Genomic DNA, 14,604 nt, shown 5'->3' with positions numbered 1-14,604 from the left:
TGTGATGGCCTCTGAGGAGCCTTATGGGGCTGGGTCACAGGAACGTCTGATAGACAATGGCCAGGGCTCTATGGCTGGGGGGAGAGGGGAGACTTACTGGTCACTTATTGTTACATGTCTGACTGTGTTACATGTGTTCTCTGTGATAACTGTTATATTTATTCCTAGACAGTCCAGCTGTGAGGAACCAGAGTCTATTACACATCACACGTTCTGTTTTCTCACTGATTTATTGAGGATGGACAAGGACGGGAGTCACAGGACTGAGAGGATCTTACATCTCACCCTGGAGATCATCTACGAGCTGACTGGGGAGGTGAGAGGGCCTGGAGGTTTCACAGTGACATCACTTATATCTATAGTAATACAGAGACATGACTGGGGAGGTGAGGGGATCTGCGAGTATCACAGTGACATCACTTATATCTATAGTAATAATACAGGCACATGACTGGGGAGGGGATCTGCGAGTATCACAATGACATCACGTATATATCTATAGTAATAATACAGGAACATGGCTGGGGAGGTGAGAGGATCTGGGAGTGTCACAGTGACATCACTTATATCTATAGTAATAATACAGGGACATGACTAGGGTGGTGAGAGGATCTGGGAGTGTCACAGTGACATCACTTATATCTATAGTAATAATACAGGTACATGACTGGGGAGGTGAGGGGATCTGGGAGTGTCACAGTGACATCACAAATATCTATAGTAATAATACAGGGACATGACTGGGGAGGTGAGGGGATCTGGGAGTGTCACAGTGACATCACTTATATCTATAGTAATAATACAGGGACATGACTGGGGAGGTGAGGGGATCTGGGAGTGTCACAGTGACATCACTTATATCTATAGTAATAATACAGGGACATGACTGGGGAGGTGAGGGGATCTGGGAGTGTCACAGTGACATCACTTATATCTATAGTAATAATACAGGGACATGACTGGGGAGGTGAGGGGATCTGGAAGCGTCACAGTGACATCACTTATATCTATAGTAATAATACAGGGACATGACTGGGGAGGTGAGGGGATCTGGGAGTGTCACAGTGACATCACTTATATCTATAGTAATAATACAGGGACATGACTGGGGAGGTGAGGGGATCTGGGAGTGTCACAGTGACATCACTTATATCTATAGTAGTAATACAGGGACATGACTGGGGAGGTGAGGGGATCTGGTAGTGTCACACTGACATCACTTATATCTATAGTAATAATACAGGGACATGACTGGGGAGGTGAGGGGATCTGGGAGTGTCACAGTGACATCACTTATATCTATAGTAGTAATACAGGGACATGACTGGGGAGGTGAGGGGATCTGGGAACGTCACAGTGACATCACTTATATCTATAGTAATAATACAGGGACATGACTGGGGAGGTGAGGGGATCTGATAGTGTCACAGTGACATCAGTTATATCTATAGTAATAATACAGGGACATGACTGGGGAGGTGAGGGGATCTGGGAGTGTCACAGTGACATCACTTATATCTATAGTAATAATACAGGGACATGACTGGGGAGGTGAGGGGATCTGGGAGTGTCACAGTGACATCACTTATATCTATAGTAATAATACAGGGACATGACTTAGGAGGTGAGGGGATCTGGGAGTGTCACAGTGACATCACTTATATCTATAGTAATAATACAGGGACATGACTGGGGAGGTGAGGGGATCTGGGAGTGTCACAGTGACATCACTTATATCTATAGTAATAACACAGGGACATGACTGGGGAGGTGAGGGGATCTGGGAGTGTCACAGTGACATCACTTATATCTATAGTAATAATACAGGGACATGACTGGAGAGGTGAGGGGATCTGGGAGTGTCACAGTGATATCACTTATATCTATAGTAATAATACAGGGACATGACTGGGGAGGTGAGGGGATCTGGGAGTGTCACAGTGACATCACTTATATCTATAGTAATAATACAGTGACATGACTGGGGAGGTGAGGGGATCTGGGAGTGTCACAGTGACATCACTTATATCTATAGTAATAATACAGGGACATGACTGAGGAGGTGAGGGGATCTGGGAGAGTCACAGTGACATCACTTATATCTATAGTAATAATACAGTGACATGACTGGGGAGGTGAGGGGATCTGGGAGTGTCACAGTGACATCACTTATATCTATAGTAATAATACAGGGACATGACTGAGGAGGTGAGGGGATCTGGGAGAGTCACAGTGACATCACTTATATCTATAGTAATAATACAGGGATATGACTGGGGAGGTGAGAGGGTCTGGGAGTGTCACAGTGACATCACTTATATCTATAGTAATAATACAGGGACATGACTGGGGAGGTGAGGGGATCTGGGAGTGTCACAGTGACATCACTTATATCTATAGTAATAATACAAGGACATGACTGGGGAGGTGAGAGGGTCTGGGAGTGTCACAGTGACATCACTTATATCTATAGTAATAATACAGGGACATGACTGGGGAGGTGAGGGGATCTGGGAGTGTCACAGTGACATCACTTATATCTATAGTAATAATACAGGGACATGACTGGGGAGGTGAGGGGATCTGGGAGTGTCACAGTGACATCACTTATATCTATAGTAATAATACAGGGACATGACTGGGGAGGTGAGAGGATCTGGGAGTGTCACAGTGACATCACTTATATCTATAGTAATAATACAGGGACATGACTGGGGAGGTGAGGGGATTTGGGAGTGTCACAGTGACATCACTTATATCTATAGTAATAATACAGGGACATGACTGGGGAGGTGAGGGGATCTGGGAGTGTCACAGTGACATCACTTATATCTATAGTAATAATACAGGGACATGACTGGGGAGGTGAGAGGATCTGGGAGTGTCACAGTGACATCACTTATATCTATAGTAATAATACAGGGACATGACTGGGGAGGTGAGAGGGTCTGGGAGTGTCACAGTGACATCACTTATATCTATAGTAATAATACAGGGACATGACTGGGGAGGTGAGGGGATCTGGGAGTGTCACAGTGACATCACTTATATCTATAGTAATAAATGAGCAACAGGTAGCCGGTCTCAGATATATTATAAGTCCGACAGTCCTCAATGGAGTTGGGATTTGGTACATTGCTTGCAGTATGTTCTTTTCTTTTTGTCACTGACACAAATATGTCAGATCTGCATACGACATACTCAACATTTTCCTATATATAGGAGATTGTTACAAGACTTGATATGGTGAAATAGTCTTCTTGTATATTATGCAAAGTTAACACCTGAATAAACACCCACATTTAGGTGGAGTTTAATTTACCTTTTCATTGTTGTCTCCCCAATACACAGGATTACACAGTAGTGAAGAAGACATCCGGTGACTGTGAGACACCCAGCAGCCATCCCCGTGTGTCAGGAGGACTGAGCAGGACCCAGAGCCCCATCACGGTGCCTCCACCTCACTCACTGATACATGAGAGACACAATGACCAGAAGATCCTGGAACTCACCAACAAGATCATTCAGCCGCTGACTGGAGAGGTGACTGCTGGGAAAGGGACATTATACAGTAACACCAGGGGATGTGTCTGGGTGATGACTGCTGGGAATGGGACATTATACAGTAACACCAGGGGATGTGTCTGGGTGATGACTGGAGAGGTGACTGCTGGGAATGGGAAAATATACAGTAACACCAGGGGATGTGTCTGGGTGATGACTAGAGAGGTGACTGCTGGGAATGGGACATTATACAATAACACCAGGGGATGTGTCTGGGTGATGACTGGGGAGGTGATTGCTGGGAATGGGACATTATACAGTAACACCAGGGGATGAGTCTGGGTGATGAATGGAGAGGTGACTGCTGGGAATGGGACATTATACAGTAGCACCAGGGGATGTGTCTTGGAGATGACTAGAGAGGTGACTGCTGGGAATGGGACATTATACAATAACACCAGGGGATGTGTCTGGGTGATGACTGGAGAGGTGACTGCTGGGAAAGGGACATTATACAGTAACACCAGGGGATGTGTCTGGGTGATGACTGGAGAGGTGACTGCTGGGAAAGGGACATTATACAGTAACACCAGGGGATGTGTCTGGGTGATGACTAGAGAGGTGACTGCTGGGAATGGGACATTATACAGTAACACCAGGGGATGTGTCTGGGTGATTACTGGAGAGGTGACTGCTGGGAAAGGGACATTATACAGTAACACCAGGGGATGTGTCTGGGTGATGACTGGAGAGGTGAGTACTGCTGGGAATGGGATATTATACAGTAACACCAGGGGATGTGCCTGGGTAATGACTGGAGAGGTGACTGCAGGGAATGGGACATTATACAGTAACACCAGGGGATGTGTCTGGGTGATGACTGGAGAGGTGATTGTTGGGAATGGGACATTATACAGTAACACCAGGGGATGTGCCTGGGTGATGACTGGAGAGGTGACTGCTGGGAATGGGACATTATACTAACACCGGTGGATGTGTCTGGGTGATGACTAGAGAGGTGACTGCTGGGAATGGGACATTATACAATAACACCAGGGGATGTGTCTGGGTGATGACTGTATCACTGTGTGTGTCAGGTTCCTATAAGGTGTCAGGATGTCACTGTCTATGTTTCCATGCAGGAGGGTGAGTATATAGAGGAACACAGGAGTCTGTACAAGGACGTGATGATGGAGAATCACCGGCCCCTCACATCACTGGGTAGGAGGATTCTGTAACTTATTGTACAGGGGAGAGCATGTATGAGGGTCTCCTATATACACATTATCTGCTAATCACATATATACAATGTACTCAGTCACTGTGTGTCTTCTACAGATGGACCCAGTAACAGAAATAACCCACAGAGATGTCCCCGTCCTCATTACTCACAGCGGTGTATAGAGGAGAATCACAGGATCCCACAGGAGCTTCAGGTAGATGGGAATTAGTGACTGTCGCTGTATGATCTTTACAGAAGCTGTGTGTGTCTTATCCACTGACATTATACTGTGTAATTGCAAGTAATGACATCAGACATTATGCATTATTTTATTCTCTGATTTAATTAGGGTAAAGATCTGACTAATAAGAAAAATTATATAGATGGAGAAGAGACATATGTGACTGATATGAAGGCAGAAGATACAGAGGGAGAAGAAGAGACATATGTGACTGATATGAAGGCAGAAGATACAGAGGGAGAAGAAGAGATGTATGTGACTGATAATAAGGCAGGAGATATAGAGGGAGAAGAAGAGACGTATGTGAGGGGTGATCAGCAATGTAAGAAGGAGGAAATCCCTACAGATATCAGCACAGGTGAGTAATAAACACTTATTACAGAAAAAAGTCACATTCTCTCTCTGCACCATGATATAGTGTTCGGTTTTAACCAGTGTATTATATGTGTGGAGTTTGTATGGTCTCCCAGGTTTGTGTGACTTTCCTTCCCCAATCCAAAAATATACTAGTTTGTTAATTGATTTCTGACACAATGCACCTGTGTGTTCAGGTATGTAGATAGTAAACTCCTATGTGTATGGAACTTGGGAATGCCTACATATCTTGCATACATCACTATAATTGGCTAATTATAAATAAATAATATTTCAGTCAGTACAATCATCTTCTTCTACATCCTCCTCAGTTCCTCTTATACTCCTGCTCCCCCCCTCACATCATGTCACTGTGAGTTACCAGCCCAGAGATCTGACCAGTCCCCTTCCCACACTCTCTGGTTTATCTCATACATCAGGAGCCTCAGCCCCTATTATACTCCTGCTCTCCCCTCACATCATGTCACTGTGTGTTACCAGCCCAGAAATCTGACCAGTCTCCTCCCCACACTCTGGTGTATCTCATACACCAGGAGCCATCAGCCCCTATTATACTCCTGCTCTCCCCCTCACATCATGTCACTGTGTGTTACCAGCCCAGAGATCTGACCAGTCTCCTCCCCACAATCTCTGGTGTATCTCATACATCAGGAGCCATCAGCCCCTATTATACTCCTGCTCTCCCCCTCACATCATGTCACTGTGTGTTACCAGCCCAGAGATCTGACCAGTCTCCTCCCCACACTATCTGGTGTATCTCTTACATCAGGAGCCATCAGTCCCTATTATACTCCTGCTCTCCTCCTCACATCATGTCACTGTGTGTTACCATCCCAGAGATCTGACCAGTCTCCTCCCCCTCACATTCTCTGGTGTATCTCATATATCAGGAGCCATCAGCCCCTATTATATTCCTGCTCTCCCCCTCACATCATGTCACTGTGTGTTACCAGCCCAGAGGTCTAACTAGTCTCCTCCCCACACTCTCTGGTGTATCTCATGCATCAGGAGCCATCAGCCCCTATTATGCTCCTGCTCTCCCCCTCACATCATGTCACTGTGTGTTACCAGCCCAGAGATCTGACCAGTCTCCTCCCCACACTCTCTGGTGTATCTCATACATCAGAAGCCATCAGCCCCTATTATACTCCTGCTCTCCCCCTCACATCATGTCACTGTGTGTTACCAGCCCAGAGATCTAACCAGTCTTCTCCCCACACTCTCTGGTGTATCTCATACATCAGGAGCTATCAGCCCCTATCATACTCCTGCTCTCCCCCTCACATCATGTCACTGTGTGTTACCAGCCCAGAGATCTGACCAGTCTCCTCCCCCTCACACTCTCTGGTGTATCTCATATATCAGGATCCATCAGCTCCTATTATACTCCTGCTCTCCCCCTCACATCATGTCACTGTGTGTTACCAGCCCAGAGATCTGACCAGTCTCCTCCCCCTCACACTCTCTGGTGTATCTCATACATCAGGAGCCATCGGCCCCTTTTATGCTCCTGCTCTCCCCCTCATATCATGTCACTGTGTGTTACCAGCCCAGAGATCTGACCAGTCTCCTCCCCACACTCTCTGTGTATCTCATACATCAGGAGCCATCAGCCCCTATTATACTCCTGCTCTCCCCCTCACATCATGTCACTGTGTGTTACCAGCCCAGAGATCTGACCAGTCTGTTCCCCACACTCTCTGGTGTATCTCATACATCAGGAGCCATCAGCCCCTATTATACTCCTGCTCTCCCCCTCACATCATGTCACTGTGTGTTATCAGCCCAGAGATCTGACCAGTCTCCTACCCACACTATCTGGTGTATCTCTTACATAAGGAGCCATCAGTCCCTATTATACTCCTGCTCTCCTCCTCACATCATGTCACTGTGTGCTACCATCCCAGAGATCTGACCAGTCTCCTCCCCCTCACATTCTCTGGTGTATCTCATATATCAGGAGCCATCAGCCCCTATTATATTCCTGCTTTCCCCCTCACATCATGTCACTGTGTGTTAGTAGCCTAGATATCTGACCAGTCTCCTCCCCACACTCTCTGGTGTATCTCATACATCAGGAGCCATCAGCCCCTATTATACTCCTGCTCTCCCCCTCACATCATGTCACTGTGTGTTACCAGCCCAGAGATCTGACCAGTCTCCTCCCCACACTCTCTGGTGTATCTCATACATCAGGATCCATCAGCCCCTATTATATTCCTGCTCTCCCCCTCACATCATGTCACTGTGTGTTACCAGCCCAGAGATCTAACCAGTCTTCTCCCCACACTCTCTGTGTATCTCATACATCAGGAGCCATCAGCCCCTATTATACTCCTGCTCTCCCCCTCACATCATGTCACTGTGTGTTACCAGCCCAGAGATCTGACCAGTCTCCTCCCCCTCACACTCTCTGGTGTATCTCATATATCAGGAGCCATCAGCCCCTATTTTGTTCCTGCTCTCCCCCTCACATCATGTCACTGTGTGTTACCAGCCCAGTGATCTAACCAGTCTCCTCCCCACACTCTCTGGTGTATCTCTTACATCAGGAGCCATCAGCCCCTATTATACTCCTGTTCTCCCCCTCACATCATGTCACTGTGTGTTACAACCCAGAGATCTGACCAGTCTCCTCCCCCTCACACTCTCTGGTGTATCTCATACATCAGGAGCCATCGGCCCCTTTTATGCTCCTGCTCTCCCCCTCAAATTATGTCACTGTGTGTTACCAGCCCAGAGATCTGACCAGTCTCCTCCCCACTCTCTCTGTGTATCTCATACATCAGGAGCCATCAACCCCTATTATACTCCTGCTCTCCCCCTCACATCATGTCACTGTGTGTTACCAGCCCAGAGATCTGACCAGTCTCCTCCCCCTCACACTCTCTGGTGTATCTCATATATCAGGAGCCATCAGCCCCTATTATATTCATGCTCTCCCCCTCACATCATGTCAATGTGTGTTACCAGCCCAGAGATCTAACCAGTCTCCTCCCCACACTCTCTGGTGTATCTCATGCATCAGGAGCCATCAGCCCCTATTATGCTCCTTGTCTGGCCCTCACTTCATGTCACTGAGTGTTACCAGCCCAGAGATCTGACCATTCTCCTCCCCACACTCTCTGGTGTATCTCATACATCTGGAGCCATCAGCCCCTATTATACTCCTGCTCTCCCCCTCACATCATGTCACTGTGTGTTACCAGCCCAGAGATCTGACCAGTCTTCTCCCCACACTCTCTGGTGTATCTCATACATCAGGAGCCATCCTTCCGTATTATACTCCTGCTCTCCCCCTCTCATCATATCATTGTCTGTTACCAGCCCAGAGATCTGACCAGTCTCCTCCCCACACTCTCTGGTGTATCTCATACATCAGGAGCCATCAGCCCCTATTATACTCCTGCTCTCCCCCTCACATCATGTAACTGTGTGTTACCAGCCCAGAGATCTGACCAGTCTCCTCCCCACACTATCTGCTGTATCTCATACATCAGGAGCCATCAGTACCTATTAAACTCCTGCTCTCCTCCTAACATCATGTCACTGTGTGTTACCATCCCAGAGATCTGACCATTCTCCTCCTTCTCACATTCTCTGGTGTATCTCATATATCAGGAGCCATCAGCCCCTATTATATTCCTGCTCTCCCCCTCACATCATGTAACTGTGTGTTACCAGCCCAGAGATCTGACCAGTCTCCTCCCCACACTATCTGCTGTATCTCATACATCAGGAGCCATGAGTACCTATTAAACTCCTGCTCTCCTCTTCACATCATGTCACTGTGTGTTACCATCCCAGAGATCTGACCATTCTCCTCCCCCTCACATTCTCTGGTGTATCTCATATATCAGGAGCCATCAGCCCCTATTATATTCCTGCTCTCCCCCTCACATCATGTCACTGTGTGTTACCAGCCCAGAAGTCTAACCAGTCTCCTCTCCACACTCTCTGGTGTATCTCATGCATCAGGAGCCATCAGCCCCTATTATGCTCCTGCTCTCCCCCTCACATCATGTCACTGTGTGTTACCAGCCCAGAGATCTAACCAGTCTCCTCCCCACACTCTCTGGTGTTTCTCATACATCAGGAGCCATCAGCCCCTATTATACTCCTGCTCTCCCCCTCACATCATGTCACTGTGTGTTACCAGCCCAGAGATCTGACCAGTCTCCTCCCCACACTCTCTGGTGTATCTCATACATCAGGAGCCATCAGCCCCTATTATACTCCTGCTCTCCCCCTCACATCATGTCACTGTGTGTTACCAGACCAGAGATCTGACCAGTCTCCTCCCCCTCACACTCTCTGGTGTATCTCATATATCAGGAGCCATCTGCCCCTATTATATTCCTTTTCTCCCCCCTCACATCATGTCACTGTGTGTTACCAGCCCAGAGATCTAACCAGTCTCCTCCCCACACTCTCTGGTGTATCTCATACATCAGGAGCCATCAGCCCCTATTATACTCCTGCTCTCCCCCTCACATCATGTCACTGTGTGTTACCAGCCCAGAGATCTGACCAGTCTGTTCCCCACACTCTCTGGTGTATCTCATACATCAGGAGCCATCAGCCCCTATTATACTCCTGCTCTCCCCATCACATCATGTCACTGTGTGTTATCAGCCCAGAGATCTGACCAGTCTCCTCCCTACACTATCTGGTGTATCCCTTACTTAAGGAGCCATCAGTCCCTATTATACTCCTGCTCTCCCCCTCTCATCATGTCACTGTGAGTTACCAGCCCAGAGATCTGACCAGTCCCCTTCCCACACTCTCTGGTTTATCTCATACATCAGGAGCCTCAGCCCCTATTATACTCCTGCTCTCCCCTCACATCATGTCACTGTGTGTTACCAGCCCAGAAATCTGACCAGTCTCCTCCCCACACTCTGGTGTATCTCATAGACCAGGAGCCATCAGCCCCTATTATACTCCTGCTCTCCCCCTCACATCATGTCACTGTGTGTTACCAGCCCAGAGATCTGACCAGTCTCCTCCCCAAAATCTCTGGTGTATCTCATACATCAGGAGCCATCAGCCCCTATTATACTCCTGCTCTCCCCCTCACATCATGTCACTGTGTGTTACCAGCCCAGAGATCTGACCAGTCTCCTCCCCACACTATCTGGTGTATCTCTTACATCAGGAGCCATCAGTCCCTATTATACTCCTGCTCTCCTCCTCACATCATGTCACTGTGTGTTACCATCCCAGAGATCTGACCAGTCTCCTCCCCCTCACATTCTCTGGTGTATCTCATATATCAGGAGCCATCAGCCCCTATTATATTCCTGCTCTCCCCATCACATCATGTCACTGTGTGTTATCAGCCCAGAGATCTGACCAGTCTCCTCCCTACACTATCTGGTGTATCCCTTACTTATGTAGCCATCAGTCCCTATTATACTCCTGCTCTCCTCCTCACATCATGTCACTGTGTGCTACCATCCCAGAGATCTGACCAGTCTCCTCCCCCTCACATTCTCTGGTGTATCTCATATATCAGGAGCCATCCTTCCGTATTATACTCCTGCTCTCCCACTCTCGTCATATCATTGTGTGTTGCCAGCCCAGAGATCTGACCAGTCTCCTCCCCACACTCTCTGGTGTATCTCATACATCAGGAGCCATCACCCCCTATTATACTCCTGCTCTCCCCCTCACATCATGTAACTGTGTGTTACCAGCCCAGAGATCTGACCAGTCTCCTCCCCACACTATCTGCTGTATCTCATACATCAGGAGCCATCAGTACCTATTAAACTCCTGCTCTCCTCCTCACATCATGTCACTGTGTGTTACCATCCCAGAGATCTGACCATTCTCCTCCCCCTCACATTCTCTGGTGTTTCTTATACATCAGGAGCCATCAGCCCCTATTATACTCCTGCTCTCTCCCTCACATCATGTCAGTGTGTGTTACCAGCCCAGAGGTCTGACCAGTCTCCTCCCCACACTCTCTGGTGTATCTCATACATCAGGAGCCATCAGCCCCTATTATACTCCTGCTCTCCCCCTCACATCATGTCACTGTGTGTTACCAGCCCAGAGATCTGACCAGTCTCCTCCCCACACTCTCTGGTGTTTCTCATACATCAGGAGCCATCAGCCCCTATTATACTCCTGCTCTCCCCCTCACATCATGTCACTGTGTGTTACCAGCCCAGAGATCTGACCAGTCTCCTCCCCACACTCTCTGGTGTATCTCATACATCAGGAGCCATTAGCCCCTATTATACTCCTGCTCTCCCCCTCACATCATATCACTGTGTGTTACCAGCCCAGAGATCTAACCAGTCTCCTCCCCACACTCTCTGGTGTATCTCATACATCAGGAGCCATCAGCCCCTATTATACTCCTGCTCTCCCCCTCACATCATGTCACTGTGTGTTACCAGCCCAGAGATCTGACCAGTCTGTTCCCCACACTCTCTAGTGTATCTCATACATCAGGAGCCATCAGCCCCTATTATACTCCTGCTCTCCCCATCACATCATGTCACTGTGTGTTATCAGCCCAGAGATCTGACCAGTCTCCTCCCTACACTATCTGGTGTATCCCTTACTTAAGGAGCCATCAGTCCCTATTATACTCCTGCTCTCCTCCTCACATGATGTCACTGTGTGCTACCATCCCAGAGATCTGACCAGTCTCCTCCCCCTCACATTCTCTGGTGTATCTCATATATCAGGAGCCATCCTTCCGTATTATACTCCTGCTCTCCCCCTCTCATATCATTGTGTGTTACCAGCCCAGAGATCTGACCAGTCTCCTCCCCACACTCTCTGGTGTATCTCATACATCAGGAGCCATCAGCCCCTATTATACTCCTGCTCTCCCCCTCACATCATGTAACTGTGTGTTACCAGCCCAGAGATCTGACCAGTCTCCTCCTCCTCACATTCTCTGGTGTTTCTCATACATCAGGAGCCATCAGCCCCTATTATACTCCTGCTCTCCCCCTCAGATCATGTCACTGTGTGTTACCAGCCCAGAGGTCTGACCAGTCTCCTCCCCACACTCTCTGGTGTATCTCATACATCAGGAGCCATCAGCCCCTATTATACTCCTGCTCTCCCCCTCACATCATGTCACTGTGTGTTACCAGACCAGAGATCTGACCAGTCTCCTCCCCCTCACACTCTCTGGTGTATCTCATATATCAGGAGCCATCAGCCCCTATTATATTCCTTTTCTCCCCCCTCACATCATGTCACTGTGTGTTACCAGCCCAGAGATCTAACCAGTCTCCTCCCCACACTCTCTGGTGTATCTCATACATCAGGAGCCATCAGCCCCTATTATACTCCTGCTCTCCCCCTCACATCATGTCACTGTGTGTTACCAGCCCAGAGATCTGACCAGTCTGTTCCCCACACTCTCTGGTGTATCTCATACATCTGGAGCCATCAGCCCCTATTATACTCCTGCTCTCCCCATCACATCATGTCACTGTGTGTTATCAGCCCAGAGATCTGACCAGTCTCCTCCCTACACTATCTGGTGTATCTCTTACTTAAGGAGCCATCAGTCCCTATTATACTCCTGCTCTCCTCCTCACATCATGTCACTGTGTGCTACCATCCCAGAGATCTGACCAGTCTCCTCCCCCTCACATTCTCTGGTGTATCTCATATATCAGGAGCCATCAGCCCCTATTATATTCCTGCTGTCCCCCTCACATCATGTCACTGTGTGTTAGTAGCCTAGATATCTGACCAGTCTCCTCCCCACACTCTCTGGTGTATCTCATACATCAGGAGCCATCAGCCCCTATTATACTCCTGCTCTCCCCCTCACATCATGTCACTGTGTGTTACCAGCCCAGAGATCTGACCAGTCTCCTCCCCACACTCTCTGGTGTATCTCATACATCAGGAGCCATCAGACCCTATTATACTCCTGCTCTCCGCCTCACATCATGTCACTGTGTGTTACCAGCCCAGAGATCTGACCAGTCTCCTCCCCACACTATCTGGTGTATCTCATACATCAGGAGCCATCAGCCCCTATTATACTCCTGCTCTCCCCCTCACATCATGTCACTGTGTGTTACCAGCCCAGAGATCTGACCAGTCTCCTCCCCCTCACACTCTCTGGTGTATCTCATATATCAGGAGCCATCAGCCCCTATTATATTCATGCTCTCCCCCTCACATCATGTCAATGTGTGTTACCAGCCCAGAGATCTAACCAGTCTCCTCCCCACACTCTCTGGTGTATCTCATGCATCAGGAGCCATCAGCCCCTATTATGCTCCTTGTCTGGCCCTCACTTCATGTCACTGAGTGTTACCAGCCCAGAGATCTGACCATTCTCCTCCCCACACTCTCTGGTGTATCTCATACATCTGGAGCCATCAGCCCCTATTATACTCCTGCTCTCCCCCTCACATCATGTCACTGTGTGTTACCAGCCCAGAGATCTGACCAGTCTTCTCCCCACACTCTCTGGTGTATCTCATACATCAGGAGCCATCCTTCCGTATTATACTCCTGCTCTCCCCCTCTCATCATATCATTGTCTGTTACCAGCCCAGAGATCTGACCAGTCTCCTCCCCACACTCTCTGGTGTATCTCATACATCAGGAGCCATCAGCCCCTATTATACTCCTGCTCTCCCCCTCACATCATGTAACTGTGTGTTACCAGCCCAGAGATCTGACCAGTCTCCTCCCCACACTATCTGCTGTATCTCATACATCAGGAGCCATCAGTACCTATTAAACTCCTGCTCTCCTCCTAACATCATGTCACTGTGTGTTACCATCCCAGAGATCTGACCATTCTCCTCCCCCTCACATTCTCTGGTGTTTCTTATACATCAGGAGCCATCAGCCCCTATTATACTCCTGCTCTCTCCCTCACATCATGTCAGTGTGTGTTACCAGCCCAGAGGTCTGACCAGTCTCCTCCCCACACTCTCTGGTGTATCTCATACATCAGGAGCCATCAGCCCCTATTATACTCCTGCTCTCCCCCTCACATCATGTCACTGTGTGTTACCAGCCCAGAGATCTGACCAGTCTCCTCCCCACACTCTCTGGTGTTTCTCATACATCAGGAGCCATCAGCCCCTATTATACTCCTGCTCTCCCCCTCACATCATGTCACTGTGTGTTACCAGCCCAGAGATCTGACCAGTCTCCTCCCCACACTCTCTGGTGTATCTCATACATCAGGAGCCATTAGCCCCTATTATACTCCTGCTCTCCCCCTCACATCATATCACTGTGTGTTACCAGCCCA

The 14,604-nt window shown here is 48.4% G+C and overlaps 1 protein-coding gene across 1 annotated transcript in view; it reads left to right on the top strand.

Moving 5' to 3' along the window:
- Positions 1-14,604, top strand: part of LOC148436368 (uncharacterized) — a 79,999-nt gene that overhangs the window by 13,819 nt on the left and 51,576 nt on the right. Inside the window, exons 3-7 of the mRNA XM_088464987.1 lie at positions 169-316; positions 3,352-3,543; positions 4,647-4,725; positions 4,843-4,940; positions 5,076-5,325. Coding sequence (XP_088321113.1) covers positions 169-316; positions 3,352-3,543; positions 4,647-4,725; positions 4,843-4,940; positions 5,076-5,325 — 767 coding nt within the window. The remainder of the gene's footprint in view (positions 1-168; positions 317-3,351; positions 3,544-4,646; positions 4,726-4,842; positions 4,941-5,075; positions 5,326-14,604) is intronic.

Source organism: Taudactylus pleione, unplaced genomic scaffold (genome assembly GCF_031769625.1).
Source record: "Taudactylus pleione unplaced genomic scaffold, aTauple2 ptg001781l, whole genome shotgun sequence".
Lineage (NCBI taxonomy): Eukaryota > Metazoa > Chordata > Amphibia > Anura > Myobatrachidae > Taudactylus > Taudactylus pleione.
This window is presented reverse-complemented; position numbering and strand designations above follow the sequence as displayed.